Consider the following 24,709-nt stretch of genomic DNA (forward strand, 5'->3'; position numbering starts at 1 on the left):
TGTAAGGGTGACGCTACCCTACAGAGTGCTGCTGAGGCTACTGTAGACGTTCATAACAGTGTGTTTTAATCCATTATTTGGTGACTTGAATTATTATTATTTGGTGACTTGAATATATTTAGCATAGTCCTCCCCTTTCTCATCTGAGAAGCCTCCACTGGAATGTCAACATAATGTGAAAATTGTGCATTTCTACATTTTGTAGAAAAATATAACTAAGATTAACAATGGGGAGCAAGAAAATACATTCTTTTGGGCTAGAAACTCCTTGCATATTTTGAAAATCCCTGTTTTTTAAAAACTGTTTTACTTTTAATCCTACCCTGTGATGTCACAGATAAACACTTTAGGACCTTATATTTTTAACCACAGATCATAAAAACGCGCTGTTTTCGCATATGTAGACTGGTTTAGTGCTGGAGATTATGAATAGAAGGTTCAAACGTGGCGCAATCTCCCTTTAATTAAACCAAGTCGATTATTTTTCTCCCCTCCTCTCCGATAGAGGGAGAACTTTTGGGTTTGGGTTGGTGTTTGTTTTTGTAGACTGCATTCTGAACTCGGGAGGAAGGATTCTTCGTGTGTATTCAACAAAATAACTGCAAGCTAGCTCGAAAAACGACTGCGTAAATTCACATTTAGCCAAGATTTGAAAGTAGTTACACGCATTTGGCTCCTTTTCAAATTGGTAAAAAATAATATCAGGGTACATAGCTAATCAGTCGTCGTCTGGCTGGACCTTTGTGGAGCAAGGTGCTTCTGAATAGCTAGCTAGCTAACAGGATTCAAAAGAACAACTGGAAGCTAGCTTGCTGGCTAGCCAGAAAGCCGGGGGAATCAGCACCACGGGGAGCCGGGGCCCGAGAGGGAGCCATCCAGGCCCGCGGCTTGATGTACCCTGCCTGCCTCGCCCCAGCAGCCCACAATGGGGGAGACCAAAGTCATATATCACCTCGACGACCAGGAAACACCCTACCTGGTCAAATTGGCAGTGCCCGCTGACAGGGTCACACTTGCGGACTTCAAAAATGTTTTGAAGAAACCCAACTACAAGTTCTTCTTCAAATCTATGGATGACGATTTTGGGTGAGCATTATTAGCAAGCAGCGTATTATGGTAGTTAACTACTGTATGTAGCTAGCTATACTTTCAGTCTAAACCACATATGAAATAATCATAATCTTTTTCAAAACTGTTACTATAGCCAACTAACCAACGTCTCAATGTTTCTCATCATGAATGATCATGGCTTGAGTTTTATTCCTTTGTTTAGCATTATTCGTCTCTCTGTTCTATTTCTTTTTTGCTTGTGACTAACGTAAGTTAGCTGACGTTACAACAGCCAAAGTTAGGTCTGGCAGAATTAACGTTAATACATAATCGTGTAACCGACAATTATGGGTAATAGCCATGACAAAAATAATGTAAACGTTTTAATACATTTATTTTAGTACGGGGTGGATTTAACGTAATTTTCAAGTAAATATAATTTACCCAATAGCAGTTACTTATTTTGCTGTACATCATTTTAGGAGTAGAACTGCAGGCAAGGAGAAACTAACGTTAAAGTAATTTCCAAAAGTTCCCAGCGGTCAAAAACATTACTTTTCGAGCTGTCGTTAAAGCTGTGTTGTATTTTTAAAAGATGCATTACAACAAGCTCAAAACATTTTGGAATAAAAATTATACATTTGACAATAACCGTGGCTTGACAATTAATGTTACCCAAAATTCCATAATCGTTACAGCCATACACAGTCAAAATTCCCAATAATCGTGAAACCAGTATGGGACAAAGGAGATGATGAATATGATGATATCCTCTCTGCCCAGAAAATTACAATTCAAGCTACCATTCACCAGCTCTGCAAGCATTATGTCAAAATACATTCTTTACTCAACAAATACACCAGCAACTATCATCATTTACTGCCTTTAAGGCCTGTATGTACTTAAAAAAAAGTATAAATAAGCACTTACAAGCAACCAAAACATTGCATCGTTTTTTTGCAAGAAAAGGTGCATATTTTCAATTTACTGATGTGAGCAACTTAAACACCTGCACATAGTTCTTACATAGTTGGTTAATAAATAAAACATCACAATGAGTACGTTTACATGCACAGTAATAATTCAATATTAAACTGATTATGGCAGTAGGCAGATTATGCAATAGTCATGTAAACATCTTACTCTGCTTATTTTAAAACCCATTGCAGTCTAAGGGAAGGGTGGTTCTACTAAGCTATATGGAATTGTTTTAAGGTCATACCAAGTATCATTTAGCTATTTGATTTCGAATTTTAAGACCCCTGAAGTATAATAAAAAAATATATAAAAATGTATTTGATAACCTTTATTTGACCTTACTGCAATTAGCACAAACAAACGCATTGAATAACAGATTTGCTACATGGAACAGATACACCCCCCCCCCCCCCCCCCCCCCCCCCCAAATCGAAAGGAAGTTTGTTCGGAAGTGTCTGTCCTATATCTATCAGAGAGATAAAATAAAAAATCAGGAAACATTATGAATTTAATTTTTTTTAAAACATGTATTTAACCCCTTACTTTTTGCACTAAACAGTCTCCATATATACTTCCGTTCATTTTTTTTCAACTAATACCAGGGGACCTTCAGATGAGTCTTGTGAGGCCCATGGGTTTCCTAGAACAAAACTCCACAGAGGGTGTGTTCCATTAGTGTGTAGCCCAAACTTTTCGGACTCTACAGACAGCAGTTGGCAGATCGGCTGTACCGGCTTCAAACGAGTCCCAAGATGCGTGTGGGGGTCGTAGAGCAAAACGGAAAACACCATGGTGTTCGTGAGAGTCACATTTTTCCATAGAGGGGTAGGCCAAACAATTTTGGACGCTACAGATTTTGTTGGAAGACTGATTTTTGGGATGTCTCATGGTCTGACAAACACAGCTCTAACTCTGACCTTTCACCACAGATGCGGAAGTGTGACATCGGCGGATGTGGTGAATTGAGACCCTTTCAAAGCAAAAAAAACTATCTCTAGCTTAAATGGACAGATTTTATTATTATGCTAATTATATTTGCACGGGGGCCCGGATCAACTCTATAGGGCTAATCGGCGTAAGTTCAAAATCTAAGTAAGCATACGTTGATTAAAACACCTGGTTTTCTGAGCAATCTTTCAAATTATGAAGAAGTGTAAACGCCTTAATCGGAGTTCCAGCTGTGTATTTGATCTGTGCATGTGCTAGCACCCACCGAGTGAGCCTCCCTCTTTAGCGCGAGTGAAGTAAGTTCGAAACAACTTAATCTGTGTGTTTTAGAAGTAGTTTTCACATGCAAGCTATATGTCTGAACTCTGAATCAAATATGCTTCCCAAAAACAACATGGTTGCTGTGGTAAAACATTTATTATGATTGGTGATTTTTCTTCATTTATCAGAGTGCCATCCCGTAGCCTGATTTCAGATCTGTCCGTGTAAACAGGATTATTATGGAAATTGTTCTTCTTGCAAAGCATGTACATGTTTTAATCTAACTATCCACAATATTAATGTAACCGTACTCTACGGTGCAGAGGGTTACATTTTAAATGTGAATGATTCTCATTGCGATACAGTTCTAGAAAAATACATCTAAATTCTTTCGCAAATGCAAAATACACTGTCTTAACCCTATAAAGGTGTGTATCAATTTCATGTTTTTTGATAATAATTTCTCACTGATATGAAAGATAAGGTCCATATGCTTCCAAAACCTTATCGCAAGCGATGTGTGTTAATGTTCAGACCGAGTGTCGGGGCTCTTAACAGAACTCCCAGTAATAAAGACTCCATCGTCCTATGACTCTTATGTGTAATGGAACTGAGTCATGATCAAGGGGTAGTGAGAACTAGCTACACAACTTTTCAGATTATTCCACATTTAGCTTTTTTCATAGTTATACAGCAAGTAACTGCATGTTTTTCATGATCATCAAACATAAATTGATCATGTAATTTCATATAATTGAGTGTAACATTAGCCCATCCATTTGAAATGTAGCGAGTTAGCTAAGCAAACAATGTGTAATTTAGCTTGCTTCATCAGAGTGGTGCGTGCATATGTATTCACCCCCTTTGCTATGAAGCCCCTAAATAAGATCTGGTGCAACCAATTACTTTCAGAAGTCACATAAGTAGATTGCACACAGGTGGACTTCATTTAAGTTTCACGTGATCTCAGTATATATACATACACCTGTTCTGAAAGGCCCCAGAGTCTGCAACATCACCAAGCAAGGGGCACCATGAAGACCAAGGAGCTCTCCAAACAGGTCAGGCACAAATTTGTGGAGAAGTACAGATCAGGGTTGGGTTATAAAATATCAGAAACTTTGAACATCCTATGGAGCACCATTAAATACGTTATTAAAAAATTCAAAGAACATGGCACCACAACAAACCTTCCAAGAGAGGGCCGCCCACCAAAATTCACGGACCAGGCAAGGAGGGCATTAATCAGAGAGGCAACAAAGAGACCAAAGATAACCCTGAAGGAGCTGCAAAGCTCCACAGCGGAGATTGGAGTATCTGTCCATAGGATCACTTTAAGCCATACACTCCACACTGGTCTTTACAGAAGAGTGGCCAGAAAAAAGCCATTACTTAAAAAAAAAAAATAAGCAAACACATTTGGTGTTCACCAAAGGGCATGTGAGAGACTAAAATTAAGCTTTTTGGCCATCAAGGAAAACATTATGTCTGGCGCAAAACCAACACCTCATCACCCCGAGAACACCATCCTATGAAGAATAGTGGTGGCAGCATCATGCTGTGGGGATGTTTTTCATTGGCAGGGACTGGGAAACTGGTCAGAATTGAAGGAATGATGGATGGCGCTAAATACAGGGAAATTCTTGAGACACCTGTTTCAGTCTTCAAGAGATTTGAGACTGGGACAGAGATTCGCCTTCCAGCAGGACAATGACCCTAAGCATACTACTAAAGCAACACTCGAGTGGTTTAAGGGGAAACATTTAAATGTCTTGGAATGGCCTAGTCAAAGCCCAGACCTCAATCCAATTGAGAATCTGTGGTTTGACTTAAAGATTGCTGTACACCAGCGGAACCCATCCAACTTGAAGGAGCTTTTGCTTTGAAGAATGGGCAAAAATCCCAGTGGCTAGATGTGCCAAGCTTATAGAGAGACCCCAAGAGACTTGCAGCTGTAATTGCTGCAAAATGTGGCTCTACAAAGTATTGACTTTGGGAGGGTGAATAGTTATTCATGCTCAAGCTTTCTGGGTTTTTTTTTGTCTTATTTCTTGTTACAGTAAAAAATATTTTGCATCTTCAAAGTGGTAGGCATGTTGTGTAAATCAAATTATACAAACCCCCCAAAAATCCATTTTAATTCCAGGTTGTAAGGCAACAAAATAGGAAAAAAGCCAAGCCACTGTAAATACTGAGTGTACAAAATATTAGGAACACTGCTAATAGACTTGGGTAGTATACTGTATATACCCTATACCGGGGTATTTGTAAATAGCCACTGGATGTTTTTTTTCCCCAACATCGTTAACAATTTCTTTGAAGTTTTTTAATAAATTAATACTTGTTGATACTTTTGAAGTAAATTCCTGCAGTCAACTTGTGTAATACGTTAGGAGATAAAAGCAGATTACGTTGTTCATTTCACCTGTCACATTAATTACATAATAAAGATGACCTTAGTTCTCCAGAACAGTTGAGCCAGTCAAGTGTTCGTTTGTAAATAGCACAACGTGAGAAAGCGGGAGCTGTCTATTGACAAGGGTCGCGTTTTATATTGAAAGTCATGCTTTTTTTTGTTGCTTCAATACAAATCAGCATTTTTAAGCCTTTTAATTGAGACGTTGATTGTGCATGTGTGTCATTCAGAGTGAGGGTGAATGGGCAAGACAAAAGATTTAAGTGCCTTTTGAATGGGGTATGGTAGTAGGTGCCAGCACCGGTTTGTCTAAAGAACTGCAACGCTGCTGGGTTTTTCATGCTCAACGGTTTCCTGTGTGTATCAAGAATGGTCTGTCACACAAAGGATAACCAGCCAACTTGACACAGCTGTGGGAAGCATTGGAGTCAGCATGTGCCAGCTTCCCTGTGGAACTCTTACGACACTTTGTAGAGTCCATGCCCTGACGAATTGAGGCTGTTCTGAGGGCAGAAGGGGGGGTGGGGACAATGGCTCTGTTTCCAACTGACATTTTAGAGGCCGACCTCTTGGTCCTCTTTGCAGTGGCAAAATGTTGCTGATTTACTCCCTAGAGGCGATTGACTCACCGGTGCGTCAATCTAAGTAACCTAATATAAAATGCCTATCAAAAATCCAGCGATTTAAGCTAGAGGTACCGTATCTGTTTTTTTATATATTGCATATTTTTGATACTGAATGTTATCAGATCTTCAATCAAAACCTAATATTTATATAAAGGGAACATGAGTTTACTAATAACAAAAAAAAGTACATATTTTATTTATTTAATTAACAAATTTATGCAACACCCAATTCTCCTTTGCGGAAAAGAAATTGCCCCCTTACACTCAATAACTGGGTTTGCCACCTTTAGCTGTAATGACTGCAACCAAATGCTGTTGTTGATCAGTCTCTCACATCTCTGTGGGGTGGTTCTGGCCCACTCTTGCATGCAGAACTGCTTTAACTCAGCGACATTTGCGGGTTTTCAAGCATGAACTGCTCATTTCAAGTCCTGCCACATCTCAATTGGGATTAGATCTGGACTTTGACAAGGCCATTCCAAAATGTCAAGTTCATTGCTTTTTAACCATTTTCATGTAGACTTGATTGTGTGTTTTGGATCATTGTCTTGCTGCATTACCCAGCTGCGTTTCAGCTCACGGATGGATGGCCTGACATTCTCATGTATGATGGAGAGCAGAATTATTGGTTCCTTCTCTTAAGGCAAGTCATCAGCAAAGCATCCCCAAACCATCACACTACCACCACCATGCTTGACCGTTGGTATGAGGTTTTTATTGTGGAATGCAGTGGTTTGACGGGTGGTTAGGGTGATTAGTTGTTCGAAGGGGTTGAGGTCATGGCTCTGTGCAGGCCAGTCGAGTTCTTCCACACCGATCTCGACAAGCCAGTTCTGTATGGACCTTGCTTTGTGCACAGGGGCATTGTCATGCTGAAACAGGAAAGGGCTTTCCCCAAACTGTTGCCACAAAGTTGGAAGCACAGAATCGTCTGGGAAGTCATTGTATGCTGTAGCGTGGAGATTTCCCTTCACTTGAACTAATGGGCCTAACCCAAAGCATGAAAAAACAGCCCCAGACTATTATTCCTCCTCCACCAAACTTCACAGTTGGCACTATGCATTCGGGCAGGTAACGTTCTCCTGGCATCTGCATAATCCAGATTCATCCGTTGTACTGCCAGATGGTGAAGCGTGATTCATCACTCCAGAGAACAAGTTTCCACTGCTCCCGAGTCCAATGGCGGCGAGCTTTACGCCACTCCAGCCGAAGCTTGGCATTGTGCATGGTGATCTTAGGTTTGTATACGGCTGCTTGGTCTTGGAAACCCATTTCATGAGGATCCCGACGAACAGTTATTGTGCTGACGTTGCTTCCAGGCAGTTTGACATACTTTTATATCAGTTTTTTTTTATCAGTTTTTTTTTGAGTGGTTGCAACGATTTCGAAGCAGCATGAATATAGGGGAAACACTTTAGAAATATTTGTGAAAGTTAGAAAAGTATATTTTCAACCACAACTCCTGCAGCCTTGTTAGCATGCTCAAGCGTACCTGCCCGAGTTAACTCACAGGACGGTGTATTATATTAGATTATGCTGTGGCCTTAAAAAATTTTTAAAAAATGTATTTTTTTTTATAAATGTGTAGCCCGGCAAGCTGTCGAAAGTGAGACATGCATTATGCAGCTGGTGGGAGTTGTAGTTCTAATGAAACAGTTGTAACTTTTCAGCTTCTTGCTTCTTCATAGCTGTCCAATACGTTGAAAACCGGCATATGGTATCGACACTTTGTCCAAGTTTAAACTTGTTTGACACATGCATTAAGGGAGAAAGGACCAAAATAATGGTCTCCTCTTTCTTTCTGTTGTTGTCAAAATGGAATGCAGACTGGTTGGACCCAATGGTTGGTCACTTACTCTGGAATGCCATGTTTTTCACTGGCTGGTTTACAAGCCAGCCCTTACGCCTGAAACATGTCTGAAATGGGAAAGGAACCTCTAGTCTCAAAATGAGTCCATCTCCCATCCTATCACAGGAAATGTCTTCACTTAGATTTTTGAGTGAACTATCACTTTAACATCAGGAATGTGCTTTGGATAAAGTGTTTGGGGGTTTTAAAATATGGAAGACTATGTATCAGAGCCATGTCAGAAATAGTTTCTCAGTGTTGACCATTTTAGTGAAGTGAAACACTTGAATGGTCTGTTTTGGAGAATGGCTTAAGGCTTCCGCATGCTTCCTAGCTGAAACATTTAGAGATATTTTTGTTTGTTTTTGGTGTTCGGCAAGGTTTTTTTGTTTTGTGCGCACATTTTTTTATCGTGGCAAGCCCAATGTCGGTCGAAGTCGTAGCTCCGGTGATTGGTCAACAGTAGGGATTATTCAATTAAGGGTTTGTTGTCATTCAACGAGAGACAAATCGCATATGCACATATTTTTTTGACTTGAGAAATACTGCGCCACACATCTTCGTTAGATGTAAAATTGCGCGACTAAGATTTCTTCAGTCATCTTCAATTAATTCTGACTCTTGGGGAAGTGTTTCAAAATTGGCAAACGATACTATTGCCATTTTTTTGTTTTTCAGGCAAAACTCTTTTTAAGGGAATATGCGAGCACACTCATTTGTTTTGCCTGTCTGAGTATGGTTAGGCGCAAGCCTAACTGCAGCTTGCTGACGCCTTTATGCCTAGCTGTCTAGCAAGACAGTGGAGAAATACAAAGTATTTTGCCAGATTGAGCTCCTGGTAGAATTCCAACTCCTCTGAGGGTCAAGATTGAGAGGTTCATATACAGTACCGGTGAAAAGTTTGGATACACCTACTCATTTCAGGGTTTTACTTTTATTTGTACTATTTTCTACATTTTTGTGAAGACATCAAAACTATGAAATGACACATGGAATCATGTAGTAACAAAAAGTGTTAAACAAATCTAAATATATTTTTGATTCTTCAAAGTAGCCACCCTTTCCCTTGATGACAGCTTTGCACACTCTTGGCATTCTCTCAACCAGCTTCATGAGGAATGCTTTTCCAACAGTCTTGAAGGAGTTCCCACATATGCTGAGCACTTGTGGCCTGCTTTTCCTTCACTCTGCGGTCCAAGTAATCCCAACCCATCTCAATTGGGTTGAGGTTGGGTGATTGTGGAGGTCATCTGATGCAGCACGCCATCACTCTCCTTCTTGGTCAAATATGTTTGTTTTGGGTCATTGTCTTGATGAAAAGCAAATGATAATCCCACTAGGCACAAACCAGATGGGATGGTGTATCACTGCAGAATGCTGTGGTAGCCATGCTGGTTAAGTGTGCCTTGAATTCTAAATAAATCACATGCAAAGCACCATCACGCCACCTCCCCATGCTTCGTGTTGGGAACCACACATGCAGATATCATCCGTTCACCTACTCTGCGTCTCACAAAGACACTGCGGTTGGAACCAAAAATCGCAAATTTGGACTCATCAGACCGAAGGACAGATTTCTACCGGTCTAATGTCCATTGCTTGTGTTTCTTGGCAAGTGTCTTCTTATTGGTGTCCTTTTAGTAGTGGTTTCTCTTTAGCAATTCGACCATGAAGGCCTGATTCACGCAGTCTCCTCTGAACGGTTGATGTTGAGATGTCTGTTACTTGAACTCTGAAGCATTTATTTAGCCTGCAATCTGAGGTGCAGTTAACTCTAATGTAACTCTGGGTCTTCTTTTCCAGTTTCATCATAGCGCTTGGTTTTTGCAACTGGCACTTGAATAAACTTTCAAAGTTCTTGAAATGTTCCATATTGACTGATCTTCATGTCTTAAAGTAATGATGGACTGTCAAACAGGGCTCTTCTGTATAACCCCCCACCTAGTCACAACGTTGGCTCAAACACATGATGTAGGAAAGAAATTCCACAAATGAACATTTTAAGAAGGCTCACCTGTTAATTGAAATGCATTCCAGGTGACTACCTCATGAAGCTTGTTGAGAGAATGCCAAGATTGTGCGAAGCTGTCATCAAGGGTAGCTACTTTGAAGATTCTCAAATATAAAATATATTTTGGTTTGTTTAACACTTTTTTGGGGGGTTACTACATGATTCCATTGTGTGTTATTTATTAGTTTTGATGTCTTCACTATTATTCTACAATAGAGTAAAAAATAAAAACCCTTGAATGAGTAGGTGTGTCCAAACCTTTGACTGGTACTGTATTTGATTTCAAACCGGTCTGCAAATTGCACTGAAGAACTATTGACATTGTGTTAGATTGGAATTTGAGACTGCAGGTTTGTTTGTTTTGTGTTGAACAAAAATGTATACGCAACAATTTCAAAGAATTTACTGAGTGTCAGTTCCAATAAGGTAATTGGTCAATTGAAATAAATAAATTAGGCCCAAATCTATGGATTTCATGTGACTGGGAATACAGATATGTATCTGGTCACATATGCCTTTTTTAAAAACATTTTTAAAGCTAGGGGCGTGGATCAGAACCAGAAAGCCAGTCAGTACCTGTGACCACCATTTTTCTCATGCAGCATGACATATCTCCTTAGCATAGAGTGGCTGTGCGAACTTGCTTGATATTGGTGGAAACTGTAACATACTGTCGTACACGTCGATCCATAGGATACCAAATATGCCCAATGGGTGACATGTCTGGTAAGTATGAAGGCCATGGAAGAATTGGGACATTTTCAGCTTCTGGGAATTGTGTACAGAACCTTGTGACATGCGGTCTTGCATTATGCTGAAACATGAGGTGATGGTGGTGGATGAATGGCACGACGATGGTCCTCAGGATCTCGTCACTGTATCTCTGTGCTTTCATATTGCCATCAATAAAATGCAATTGTGTTCGTAGCTTATGGCTGCCCATAACACAACCCCACCGCCACCATGGGGCACTCTGTTCACAACTTTGACATCAGCAAGCCGCTCGCCTACACAACGCCGTACGCTGTCTGCCAATTGCCCAGCACAATTGAATCCCAAATGAATCCGTGAAGTGCACTTCTCCAGAGTGCCATTGGCCATCGAATGTGAACATTTGCCCACTGAAGTCAGGTCAATTCTTCAGATTTGCAAACCCATAGTATCATCAGCTGTCTGGGTCGCTGATCTCAGACCATCCCGCAGGTGAAGAAACCGGATGTGGAGGTCCTGGGTTGGTGTGGTTACACGTGGTCTACAGTCGTGAGGCCGGTTGGACGTACTTCCAAATTCTCAAGACTTTGGCGGCGGCTTATGGTAGAGAAGTGAACATTCAATTCTCTGGCAACTGCTCTGGTCGACATTCCTGCGGTCCGCATGCCAATTGCATGCTCCATCAAAACTTGAGACATCTGTGGCATTGCACGTTTTAGTTGCTTTTTATTCTACCCAGCACAAGGTCCACCTGTGTAATGATCCTGCTGTTTAATCAGCTTATTGATATGCCACACCTGTCAGGTGGATGGACTGTCTTCGCAATGGAGAACTAACAGGGATGTTAACAAATTTGTGCACAGTTTGTGCGTATGGAACATTTCTGGGATCTTTTATCATGAAACATGGGACCAACACTTCACGTTGCGTTTTATATTTTTTGTTCAGTGTGGTAACTTAACTACCTAGCACAGTAATGTAACAAATGAGAGTGCAGAAGCTGGAAGCGTTAGACCAATATAGTTTTTACCATCAGACTAATTATTAGAATGTCTTTGTGGTATTGGTCCAAAGCAGGGATTTTAGACTGTTTTCCTATTGTTGGGACCAGGAGTATTTGTATTTTTAAGTGTTTTTGCATTCCTTACCAGCATTTGTGTACACATGGTGAGTCAATGTTGTTCTCTCTTTCCCTTGCAGGGTAGTGAAAGAAGAGATATCTGATGACAATGCCAAACTACCTTGTTTTAATGGCCGTGTGGTATCTTGGGTAAGCGCGCGCACACACTTCATCTTTGTCTTAAGTGTTTGTCAATGACAACCATCTGTTGGGGATGCTATTGACCCCAAACAGCATTCCGTCCCTAGAGAGAAGCCCCGCCCATCTGTCTGATAATATCATTACTACATAATGATGTTAGGAATAACAGTGACACACACACACACACTTTCTCTCACGCATTCTGTATCTCGTCAATCTTTCTAACTCCCTTCCAAATACACTAGTTATTTATGTCTTTGTAAAACTCCTACATTTCTCATCTCACACACGGACCAATGATTCCAATCTCTCCATGACTGAGCCATCTGGTTCTTTGCTCTGCCTCCTCTTTATACTCGGTTTCTCCGTTTTGAGATCTGATTAAGAGAAACTGAAATCACAGGATCGTAGACATCACTCCAAAATAAAGGGCTTCACTGCGCCTAATGAGGAGATTGAATCACAAGTCACAGAGCGGCGAAATGAAGGAGGGGTTTGTTTAAGAAGAAAATGGTTTGTGTGGGGGGAGGGGGGGGGGGCAACCTTGTTACTATAACTATGGAAATCTCTGGGCCCTAGTTATTGGCTTTATTCCGTACAGTGCGTGGTCAGGAAAGGACAGTCGTCTCTGTTCATGTTTCTGTACGTTTATCTCAGTTTTAATGTCACGTGCACAAGTGCAGTGAAATGCCTTTCTGGCAAGCTCTATATCCAACAGTTTAGTAATCGACATCAATGTAGTGCTGAAAAGAACATGAGGTAGAACAAAAATCTGTCTGGATGTGTGATTGGCCTTGCCTCTGTCTCTGCCTATCTGATCAAGCTAGTGAAGTTCTAGTGAAATGTTTGGTATCCAGTGTGTCTCTGTCTGTCACCTAGGTTACAGACCTGGCTTGCTGTAAAATGTATTTGTAAAAAAAAAAATTAAAAAAAAAGCTGCATAGTGCATGTAAATCAAATTTGAATGATTCTTAGATTGAGGATGTGTGATTCTTAGGGTCTCAAAGTTGGTCTGTCTACCTCTGTGTCCTCAGCTGGTGTCGGGGGACGGTGCTCACTCAGATGGTGGCTCTGTGGTCGAGAGTTTGTCCGAGTTGCCGCCACCCCCCCTGGAGAGGACTGGGGGCATCGGGGAGTCCAGACCCCCCTCTTATCAGTCAGTTCTCTCTAGGTTGTGTGTGTTTAGCTGTGCGCACACATTTTGAATTTGTTTGCATTTCTGTTTGGCTGTGTGTGAGAGATGTTGTGCGTGTGAGTAAGTGGGTTTGTCTCGAGTGTCTTTATAGGCTTAGTCTTGATGAATAATCTCCATTGTGCTTCTAATATCTGCTGAATAACCATGACAACACTGAGCACAACAACATTTTCTCAATGTGGAAATAATGATCTCTGTGACCCCCCCCCCCTTTTCCTCCCCCTCTCCATTTCTCACTGCAGCGGGAAGGCCACAGGTGGACGAGACTCGTTGGACAACGAGACGGAGACGGGCTCGATGGTGTCCCAGAGAAGAGCGAGGGAGCGACCGCGCCGGAAACACACTCGCGAGCATGGTCAGAGAGCAGTCGGCGCCCTCCAGTTCCTCTCACTCAGAATTTCTCAACTATACTGTCCAGTTCCCTGCCTGACACAGGATCTAGCCTAGTTGTTGGATAGGTGTATGAGCTGTACAGCCATATTCCACCCAGACTAACAAGGGGCAATGTGGAGCTATTACCATCGCTTTATACCTATCCAAACTACATGAAGTTCCCAGAGGCTGATTAGGAACTGGGCATATAGCGCTGTGACTGTGAGCCCCTCCCCTGTGTAACGCTTGTCACCTCCTCTCTCACCCCCTGCAGGTGGGAGGAATGGCTACTCGAGGGTGGGCCGAGGGGCGGAGCTGGGCCAATACGACAGCTGCTCGTCCTTCATGAGCAGCGAGCTGGAGTCCACCAGCTGCTTCGACTCTGAGGATGACGACGCCACCAGCCGGTGAGAACTTCCTAGATAACCATTACGCAACGTTCCGCCAACCTTCACTTTCTTGCCTCCTGTATATTTGACTTAATACCTTTAGTTCTCGCAGGTTCTCCTTACCGTAACCCTATTGAACTTTGTCCCCCAGGTTCAGCAGTTCCACGGAACAGAGCTCCTCTCGCCTTATGAGGCGACACCGCCGGCGCCGCCGGAAACCCAAGACATCCAACATGGAAAGGGTGAGCTGGGCAGACACACGCCAGGGTTTCCGTGGCCAAATAAAATGAAACGCCAATAAATATAATTGTTGCCTGCCAAATTGACCGGGAGAACAAAACAACTGTAGGCAGGCTATCAGTGCGTCCCTTGCTTGAAAATCCGACCATAGAAACGTGGAGGCAAATATTTTATAAAGACTTCATAGGCGGCACGTGAGGTTTTTAAAGTTTAGGGAAGCATGCAGTTTATCCTACGATTTCTACCGATCTGTGTGCCAGTTGTGATTTTCATATGCGCGTTTCTGTGGAACCGGTTTCATTTCAATAATCAAATCAAATCAAATGTATTTTTTTATTTATATATAGCCCTTCGTACATCAGCTGATATCTCAAAGTGCTGTACAGAAACCCAGCCTAAAACCCCAAACAGCAAGCAATGCAGGTGTAGAAGCACGGTGGCTAGGAAAAACTCCCTAGAAAGGCCAAAACCTAGGAAGAAACCTAGAGAGGAACCAGGCTATGAGGGGTGGCCAGTCCTCTTCTGGCTGTGCCGGGTGGAGATTATAACAGAACATGGCCAAGATGTTCAAATGTTCATAAATGACCAGCATGGTCGAATAATAATAATAATAAGGCAGAACAGTTGAAACTGGAGCAGCAGCACAGTCAGGTGGACTGGGGACAGCAAGGAGTCATCATGTCAGGTAGTCCTGGGGCATGGTCCTAGGGCTCAGGTCCTCCGAGAGAGAGAAAGAGAGAAGGAGAGAATTAGAGAACGCACACTTAGATTCACACAGGACACCGAATAGGACAGGAGAAGTACTCCAGATATAACAAACTGACCCTAGCCCCCCGACACATAAACTACTGCAGCATAAATACTGGAGGCTGAGACAGGAGGGGTCAGGAGACACTGTGGCCCCATCCGAGGACACCCCCGGACAGGGCCAAACAGGAAGGATATAACCCCACCCACTTTGCCAAAGCACAGCCCCCACACCACTAGAGGGATATCTTCAACCACCAACTTACCATCCTGAGACAAGGCTGAGAATAGCAGCCTATATTTTAATTTCTTAAATCATTGTCACGTGGTTAAAGGGATACTTTGGGATTTTGGCAACGAGGCCCTTTTATCGACTTCCCCAGAGTCAGATGAACTCGTGGACACCATTTCTATGGCTCCGTGTCCACTAGGAAGTTAGCGTAATGACTGGAAGTCTATGGGTATCTATTTCTCAAATGGCCTGTAAATTAAGGTCTCCCCGGTCATGTTGTCCGGTGCCACACACACTTTCTTACCTCTCTCGCCCCCCTTTCCCTCTTTCTAGTCGTCATCATTCAGCAGCGTCACAGACTCCACCATGTCACTAAACATCATCACTGTCACTCTGAACATGGGTAAGTATTTCTCTGTGGCTGTCTTTCTCGCTCCCTCTATTCTGCGGTCTCTGTTTCCTGATAACTTGCAATAAAGCTTTACATAGACCTCCTGACCACTCATTCTTTTTCGTTGTCTTTCTCTCTCGCTCTGCCCCTCTCTCTCTGCCCCTCTTCCTCTCTGTATCTCTCTCTCTCTCCCCCCTCTGTAGAGAAGTATAACTTCCTGGGCATCAGCATCGTGGGGCAGAGCAACGAGAGGGGCGACGGGGGCATCTACATCGGCTCCATCATGAAGGGAGGGGCGGTGGCTGCAGACGGCCGCATTGAGCCTGGAGACATGCTACTGCAGGTGCGTGCTCATATTTTTTATTTTATTTTTTTTTCACCTTTATTTAACCATGTAGGCTAGTTGAGAACAAGATCTCATTTGCAACTGCGACCTGGCCAAGATAAAGCATAGCAGTGTGAACAGACAACACAGAGTTACACATGGAGTAAACAATTAACAAGTCAATAACACAGTAGAAAAAAAGAGAGTCTATATACATTGTGTGCAAAAGGCATGAGGAGGTAGGCGAATAATTACAATTTTGTGATAAATGATCAGATGTTCATGTACAGGTAGAGATATTGGTGTGCAAAAGAGCAGAAAAGTAAATAAATAAAAACAGTATGGGGATGAGGTAGGTAAAATTGGGTGGGCTATTTACCGATGGACTATGTACAGCTGCAGCGATCAGTTAGCTGCTCAGATAGCAGATGTTTGAAGTTGGTGAGGGAGATAAGTCTCCAACTTCAGCGATTTTTGCAATTCGTTCCAGTCACAGGCAGCAGAGAACTGGAAGGAAAGGTGGCCAAATGAGGTGTTGGCTTTAGGGATGATCAGTGAGATACACGTGCTGGAGCACGTGCTATGGGTGGGTGTTGCCATCGTGACCAGTGAACTGAGATAAGGCGGAGCTTTACCTAGCATGGACTTGTAGATGACCTGGAGCCAGTGGGTCTGGCGACGAATATGTAGCGAGGGCCAGCTGACTAGAGCATACAGGTCGCAGTGTTGGGTGGTATAAGGTGCTTTAGTAACAAAACAGATGGCACTGTGATAAACTGCATCCAGTTTGCTGAGTAGAGTGTTGGAAGCTATTTTGTAGATGACGTCGAGGATCGGTAGGATAGTCAGTTTTACTAGGGTAAGTTTGGCGGCGTTAGTGAAGGGGGCTTTGTTGCGGAATAGAAAGCCGACTCTAGATTTGATTTTAGATTGGAGATGTTTGATATGAGTCTGGAAGGAGAGTTTACAGTCTAGCCAGACACCTAGGTACTTCTCGATGTCCACATATTCTAGGTCGGAACCATCCAGGGTGGTGATGCTAGTCGGGTGTGCGGGTGCAGGCAGCGAACAGTTGAAAAGCATGCATTTGGTTTACTAGCGTTTAAGAGCAGTTGGAGGCCACGGAAGGAGTGTTGTATGGTATTTAAGCTCGTTTGGAGGTTAGATAGCACAGTGTCCAAGGACGGGCCGGAAGTAAACAGAATGGTGTCGTCTGCGTAGAGGTGGATCAGGGAATCGCCCGCAGCAAGAGCAAAATCATTGATATACACAGAGAAAAGAGTCGGCCCAAGAATTTAACCCTGTGGCACCCCCATAGAGACTGCCAGAGGACCGGACAGCATGCCCTCCGATTTGACACACTGAACTGTCTGCAAAGTAGTTGGTGAACCAGGCAAGGCAGTCATCAGAAAAACTGAGGCTACTGAATCTGCCGATAAGAATATGGTGATTGACAGAGTCGAAAGCCTTGGCAAGGTCGATGAAGACAGCTGCACAGTACTGTCTTTTATCGATGGCGGTTATGATATCGTTTAGTACCTTGAGGCTGAGGTGCACCTGTGACCGGCTCGGAAACCAGATTGCACAGCGGAGAAGGTACGGTGGGATTCGAGATGGTCAGTGACCTGTTTGTTGACTTGGCTTTCGAAGACCTTAGGGCAGGATGGATATAGGTCTGTAACAGTTTGGGTCCAGGGTGTCTCCCCCTTTGAAGAGGGGGATGACTGCGGCAGCTTTCCAATCCTTGGGGATCTCAGACGATATGAAAGAGAGGTTGAACAGGCTGGTAATAGGGGTTGTGACAATGGCGGCGGATAGTTTCAGAAATAGAGGGTCCAGATTGTCAAGCCCAGCTGATTTGTACGGGTCCAGGTTTTGCAGCCCTTTCAGAACATCTGCTATCTGGATTTGGGTAAAGGAGAACCTGGAGAGGCTTGGGCGAGTAGCTGCGGGGGGGGGGGGGGGGGGGGGGGGGGGGGGGGGGCGGAGCTGTTGGCCGAGGTTGGGGTAGCCAGGAGGAAGGCATGGCCAGCCGTTGAGAAATGCTTGTTGAAGTTTTCGATAATCATGGATTTATCAGTGGTGACCGTGTTACCTAGCCTCAGTGCAGTGGGCAGCTGGGAGGAGGTGCTCTTGTTCTCCATGGACTTCAGTGTCCCAGAACTTTTTGGAGTTAGAGCTACAGGATGCAAATTTCTGCCTGAAGAAGCTTGCCTTTGCTTTCCTGACTGACTGCGTGTATTGGTTCCTGACTTCCCTGAACAGTTGCATATCGCGGGGACTATTCGATGCTATTGCAGTCCGCCACAGGATGTTTTTGTGCTGTTTGAGGGTTTGGGACTCTTTGTCACGGCCTTGAAACCAGAGTGAATTAAGTGGCCCCCATTGGACATAACAGCAGGGTGATCAAACGGTTGAAATCAGGGTTGTGTTCACGAAGCACCAAATGGAAGAAAATCGACTGAAGCAAAGGAATCTACCGAAATATGTCCAATAAGAAAATGCTTGTTTTTGTTTCCAGTTTCAAAGCATTTTGCTATGGTGAACCCTAGTGAATACGACCCACTTTAGCCCGGCTAAACTCGACCCCACTATTTACGATGGAGTTGAGCAGGCAACTACTGTGGGCGGACTGGAGCGCTGACGTCACATAAAATGACGTTATTATCAAAAACGACTGATTTCAGCACCCAGAACAGCCCACAATTACCCAGAACAGCCCACAATTACCCAGAACAATGCCATAGATTGACTGAGAGACTCTCTCCGCCCTCCTAACAGGTGAACGACATCAACTTTGAGAACATGAACAACGACGACGCGGTTCGAGTGCTGAGAGACATCGTACACAAGCCAGGGTGAGTCACACACCAACAAACACACTCAAGTTGTCACAAGTCTTAGGACTTATAAACCTGTATTTTTAGCTTTCACTATCTTTTGGTGTTGTATTTCATCTGTAAAAAGACAGGTGCGAGTTTTGCCACTTTGCCTAAGCTGTATAAACATGGCATTGTGAGCATTGTCAGCTCTGTGTTAACTGTGTGTGTAAACTCTGTTTACAGCCCCATCACTCTGACTGTGGCTAAGTGCTGGGACCCTAACCCTCGGAGCTGCTTTGCTCTGCCAAGAAGTGAGTATTCACCTGCCGTGCTTCCTCTCACAACACACCCACAAATGTAAGACTTAAAAAAAAAAAAATGATGTGTGTGTTTCGTGAAGTCGATGTACTACGTCAAACCCCCCGTTTTTTTTTCTCCCCCCTACAGGTGAGCCAATCCGGCCCATTGACCCTGCTGCCTGGGTGTCCCACACTGCGGCGATGACGGGGGTGTACCCTGCTTATGGCATGAGCCCATCGATGAGCACGGTCACCTCCACCAGCTCCTCCATCGGCAGCTCCGTCCCCGAGACCGAACGTGAGTCCCACACCTGGGTCCTGTCAAAACTGACCCAGTTAAACTGTATTTAAAACACTCTCAATCTTGCTTTATTGTCATGAAATCTACAGTTGAGGACAGGCTAGTATGCGACGGAGCACATGATATAATGTCTGTCACAAGTTCAGCTAATATTTGAAAGTCCCACAAAATTGCCATATACTGGAAGACCTCCGTCCTATCAAAACTGCCGCACTGTCCCGTTGTAAACCACGATACCTACCTTCGCTAAGCCCAGTAACCCACCTCCCGATTTTGCTCCTCGCAGGCTTCGACGATTTCCACCTGTCCATCCACAGTGACATGTCAACTGTCGCCAAGGCCATGGCTTCCCCGGAGTCGGGCCTGGAGGTGCGAGACAGGATGTGGCTGAAGATCACCATCGCCAACGCCTTCATAGGTATGCTCACTCTCCTTTTCCTCTTGGTCTCGCTCTACCTCTCTCTCACCGTCCGTCTTCCTGTCCTCTGGTTTTTCACTTTCTCCTTTTTGTCTAGTTGTCTTTCTATAATGCCCCCATTTTATGCCTGTCTTTGTCTCTTCTACCTAGTTTGTGGGTTAATTGCCATGGAATGTGTATTTTGTGTCTAGACTCGTATGTTTTGTGTTTCTGTATCCAAAGGCTCAGATGTGGTGGACTGGCTCTTTCATCACATGGAGGGATTCTCGGACCGACGGGAGGCAAGGAAGTACGCCAGTAACCTGCTCAAGGCCGGCTACATCCGCCACACCGTCAACAAGATCACCTTCTCTGAGCAATGCTACTACACCTTCGGAGACCTCTGTGGCAGTGAGCGTTTTCACTAGATCCTCATTGTATTTCATGGTTTGAAAACAAAAGCCTAGTCCCTAGCCCTTCTGTGTTTGCAGACAAAACAGCAACATTGATATTCATGATAACTCGATCTCTTTCTCTCTCTCTCAGACATGACCCACCTCTCTCTGCACGACCATGATGGCTCCAGCGGCGGGGCGTCGGACCAGGACACCCTGCCCCCTCTGCCCCACCCTGGGGCTGCCCCCTGGCCCATGTCCCTGCCCTACCAGTTTTCCATCGCCCAGCCCTACAACCCCCAGCCCCAACACGACCTGCCACAGGGCTTCCCAGGAGTAGGGGCGGGCAGTGCTGGCAGCCAACACAGCGAAGGTGAGGAGAGCTGGGACTCACCAGCGGTATTCAATCATACCCAGACACTAAGAGAGGGGGAACTAGTTTGAATTAACCAACACTACGGCCACTTTGTAAAAAGAAAGTATAAAATTATTATTTTTTTAACGAAAAAATCTATCATAATACTATCGTAAAAATATTTTCTAACTTGTTGGCCAGTAAATATCAATGAATCTGTTGGCCCAGGCATAAATCATAAATCTCTCCCATGAGCCTACCCCAAAACGGAGTCACTGCTTCTTACATCACTGCACTAGCATGCCTGACAGAGCTCACAGTGTAAAATGATGATATAGAAAAACTTGAAAAGAGAAGATTAATGACAGGAGTATTGCAGTAATAGATAATGTAATTTTAATGTATGTCTTATACAGTAATGCACGCAGCAAAGCCAGAACATACACCCAGTCATTCATAAAACACTTGCAGTTATGTATGAAGGATAAATACTTTAGTGTGTGTGGACACCCCTTCAAATTAGTGTATTCGGCTATTTCAGCCACACCCGTTGCTGACGGGTGTATAAAATCGAGCACACAGCCATGCAATCTCCATAGACAAACACTGACAGTAGAATGGCCTTTCTGAAGAGCTCTGACTTTCAATGTGGCACCGTCATAGTATGCTACCTTTCCAACAAGTCAGTTCTTCAAATTTCTGCCCTGCTAGAGCTTCCCCAGTCAACTGTAAGTGCTGTTATTGTGAAGTGAAAACGTCTAGGCATAACAATGGCTCAGGCGCGAAGTGGTAGGCAACACAAGCTCACAGAACGGGACTGCCGAGTGCTGAAGGGCGTAGCTTGTAAAAATAATCTGTCCTCAGTTGCAACACTCACTACAGCATTCCAAACTGCCTCTGGATGCCATGTCAGCAGAATAAATGTTTGTCAGGAGCTTCATGAAATGTGTTTCCATGGCCGAGCAGCCTCACACAAGCCTAAGATTACCATGCGCCATGCCAAGCTTCGGCTGGAGTGGTGTAAAGCTCGCCGCCATTGGAGCAGTGGAAACGCGTTCTCTGGAGTGATGAATCACGCTTCACCATTTGGCAGTCCGACAGACGAATCTGGGTGTGGCGGGTGCCAAGAGAACACTACCTGCCCCAATGCATAGTCCCAACTGTAAAGTTAAGTGGAGGAGGAATAATGGTCTGGGGCTGTTTTTTCATGGTTGGGGCTAGACCTCTTAGTTCCAGTGAAGGGAAATCTTAATGATACAGCATACAATGACATTCTAGACAATTCTGTGCTTCCAACTTTGTGGAAACAGTTTGGGGAAAGCATTTCCTGTTTCAGCATGACAATGCCCCTGTGCACAAGCGAGGTCCATACAGAAATGGTTTATTGAGATCGGTGTGGAAGAACTTGCACAGAGCCCTGACCTCGACCCCATCGAACTCCTTTGAGATGAATTGGAACGCCGACTACAAGCCAGGCCTAATCGCCCAACAACATCACCCAACATCTCCTCACTAATGCTCTTGTGGCTGAATGAAAGCAAGTCTTGCAGCAATGTTCCACCATCTAGTGGAAAGCCTTACCAGAAGAGTAAAGGCTATTATAACATCAAGGGGGGGGGGTGTGGGGTGGCAACTCTATATTAATGCCCTTGATTTTGGAATGAGATGTCTGAAGAGCAGGTGTCCACATACTTTTGGTTATGCAGTGTAGTTGGATACTAACACACTTTCTTTGTTTTGCTCCCGTCTCCAGGGAGCAGCGGCTCCAACTGCAGTAAGACCGAGGGCCGAGGCGGTGCCGGGGGCTCCAACAAGTCGGGTGGGAGTGGCAGCGAATCAGAGATCAGGAGCCATCGGGTCCCCAGCGAGCGCTCTGCGGCCCCTAGCGAGCGCAGCATCCGCAGTTCCTACAGCCATCGAAGCGCACACTCGTCCCACTCACTGGCCTACAGCCCTGGCTTGGTCTACGGCCCCCCAGGCCTGCCTCCTAACCCCCCCCACCTGGCCACAGCTGCTCCAGGAGCCCCACCAGGCCGACAGCTGGCCAACGCTCCCCCAGAGCTCACCGGCTCCCGCCAGTCCCTGCGCATGGCCGTAGGCAACCGCGGCGAGTTCTTTGTCGACGTCATGTGACGCAGGTTATGTCATAGGCGCACCACATAATGGTGGTTAGGGATTTTTTTGTTTAGTGCTGAGGGGGACAGACAGGAGGAGGAAGTCTCTAGAAAATCACAGTTGGGGTCAATGTCATTTCCTTTTGAATTGCCAGAATTGAAATGGAATTGAGCCCAACCCTGCTGGAAATGTCCTCTTGCTCTTGTGCTCCTGAGGGTGTATCTGATTCGCTATACTTTCTTCAGTGAAGAACCCCCACCCTCGCAGATGGAATCAAAGCGCCTTTTCTCAGTTTCCTCCCTGTGAGACGAGTTTTGCTTGGGTCGTGACAGGGAGGGAGGCCAGGGGAACAGCTGGGGATGACTTGGCGCTTTTCTACGTGGATGTTTTTCATTTGTTCTTTTCTCCAGCTCCACGTCCTGTCCTCCCCAACCTTAGTCCGCCAGAGACAAAGTAAAAAAAAAAATACAAAAAACTCCTCTCTCCATACATCCTTTCACCTAAAATTTGAAAATGAACACTAACCTTTGAACCTTACATGTGCTTTTGTTTGTTTGTATGACTATGAAAAAAAATGAAAAGTTAAATAATGTAGTGCAAAAGAATTGAGGCCCTTTCTGTTCTTATGTTTTTATCATAGCTGGTCGCCGATACATGTAGTTTATTTTTCAACACTTAACATGAGCTTCCAGCTTAGACTGATTTTAAAAGTACATTTTCGTCTTAAGTTTTCTTACCAACTCTTTCACACTACTCCAGTGTTTCCCAAACTCGGTCCTGGGGGCCCCGAAGGGTGCACAATTAGCTTTTTGCCCTAGCAGTACATAGCTGATTCAAATAATCAATGTATCATGGAGCTTTGATCATTTGAATCAGCAGTGTAGTGCTACGGCAAAACAAAAAACACTGCACCACTTGGGGGTCCCCAGGATTTGAGTTTGGGAAACACTGCACTACTCTTGAGAAAATGTATTTTTATTTATAAATATAGTTTTATGACTTTAAGTTGGTTGTTGTGTTTTTGTGTGTGTGTGTGCGCGCAAGAAACCTGGAGTTTTCCAGGTGGGCGTAGGGACATTATTTGCACAAGCAAGGAATTTCAGTCTAGGAAGGAATGTGAAGGCAATATAGCTTGCAGATGTGTGCGAAGGCTTGACCTGACCATGTCTATTATTTTTTTGTATGTTCAAGCTTCCTTTGAACTGGGTGACCTGCTGTATCATCAAAAAGTTTCCAAATGTAGAGCTCTAGATTTGAGGACACTTTTTTTATGAGGGGAATATGATATGAGAGCATAACTTGAAGTATTTTGAGATTAATTTGGTAGGTGTGCATCATACATGAATCTGATGTGGAATTCCTACATTATGTAGGGATACAATTGAATGTGCAGGAAATGAAATATTTGTTGATATCCTGCTGCAGTAGGCAAAAATAAATGACCAATGTGCTTATCTTCAGGGTGCGGTTTGCCCATTCCCAGTTCAGTTTAAACCCACCCACCATATCTTTATTTTATCAACAAACAGAGGAATGCGTACATACAAACTTTTTACATTGCCAGGAATCCTACATAAACTAGCCTTCTTCCTTGTTTCGACCATGGCTTTTGTCAGTCAGTGACAGTGGTCTAGGAACATATAGAGAAGGAGTTGTCCATAATAATAAATAAACTCCTCCCGAAGTGCGAGGCATTTCATTGTCTGCTTTCTCTGACCTGATGGGAGATCAAAGCAGTGGTGGAGGCTGAGTGGGGGGTCTGGGTTGGAGATTGTTGCGTTTTTATCGCTGTGTAGCGCGTTCGTACAGTAGATGAGGGGGATCCAATCGAAGTAAACTCTTAAATTGTACACTGAACAAAAACAAACGTAACATGCAACAATTTCACATTTTACTTAGATTGCATAATGAAAATCAGTCAATTGAAAAAAAATTCATTAGGCCCTAATCTATGGATTTCACATGACTGGGAATATTTGTTGGTCACAGATACTTTAGGGAAAATAGGAAGAAAAAAGTAGGG

The 24,709-nt window shown here is 43.9% G+C and overlaps 1 protein-coding gene across 2 annotated transcripts; it reads left to right on the forward strand.

Annotated features, from left to right (window-relative positions):
• Positions 1 to 495: 495 nt before the first annotated feature.
• Positions 496 to 24,140, forward strand: LOC110530148 (segment polarity protein dishevelled homolog DVL-3). 2 transcript variants are annotated; one of them, XM_036985703.1, is made up of 15 exons: positions 496 to 1,086; positions 12,051 to 12,120; positions 13,146 to 13,282; positions 13,549 to 13,661; positions 13,953 to 14,085; positions 14,219 to 14,309; positions 15,620 to 15,689; positions 15,881 to 16,020; positions 18,784 to 18,860; positions 19,068 to 19,135; positions 19,272 to 19,421; positions 19,711 to 19,842; positions 20,065 to 20,232; positions 20,368 to 20,589; positions 22,325 to 24,140. In XM_036985703.1, the coding sequence occupies exons 1-15, from the start codon at positions 926 to 928 to the stop codon at positions 22,702 to 22,704; spliced, it is 2,112 nt and encodes a 703-aa protein (XP_036841598.1). In that variant the 5' UTR covers positions 496 to 925; the 3' UTR covers positions 22,705 to 24,140. The 2 variants fall into 2 exon arrangements, with proteins under 2 accessions (XP_036841598.1, XP_036841599.1); XM_036985704.1 differs by having other exon boundaries at positions 498 to 1,086; positions 13,146 to 13,267.
• The last annotated feature ends 569 nt before the right edge of the window (positions 24,141 to 24,709 follow it).

The sequence above is a fragment of the Oncorhynchus mykiss genome, chromosome 8 (genome assembly GCF_013265735.2).
Source record: "Oncorhynchus mykiss isolate Arlee chromosome 8, USDA_OmykA_1.1, whole genome shotgun sequence".
NCBI lineage: Eukaryota > Metazoa > Chordata > Actinopteri > Salmoniformes > Salmonidae > Oncorhynchus > Oncorhynchus mykiss.

Bases quoted from the DNA above. Each gene is read 5' to 3' on its own strand.
- LOC110530148 (XM_036985703.1), top strand. From the start codon at position 926: ATGGGGGAGACCAAAGTCATATATCACCTCGACGACCAGGAAACACCC. The intron at 15,690-15,880 runs GTAAGTATTTCT...CCCCCTCTGTAG, and splicing joins CACTGTCACTCTGAACATGG to AGAAGTATAACTTCCTGGGC. The intron at 19,843-20,064 runs GTATGCTCACTC...CTGTATCCAAAG, and splicing joins CATCGCCAACGCCTTCATAG to GCTCAGATGTGGTGGACTGG.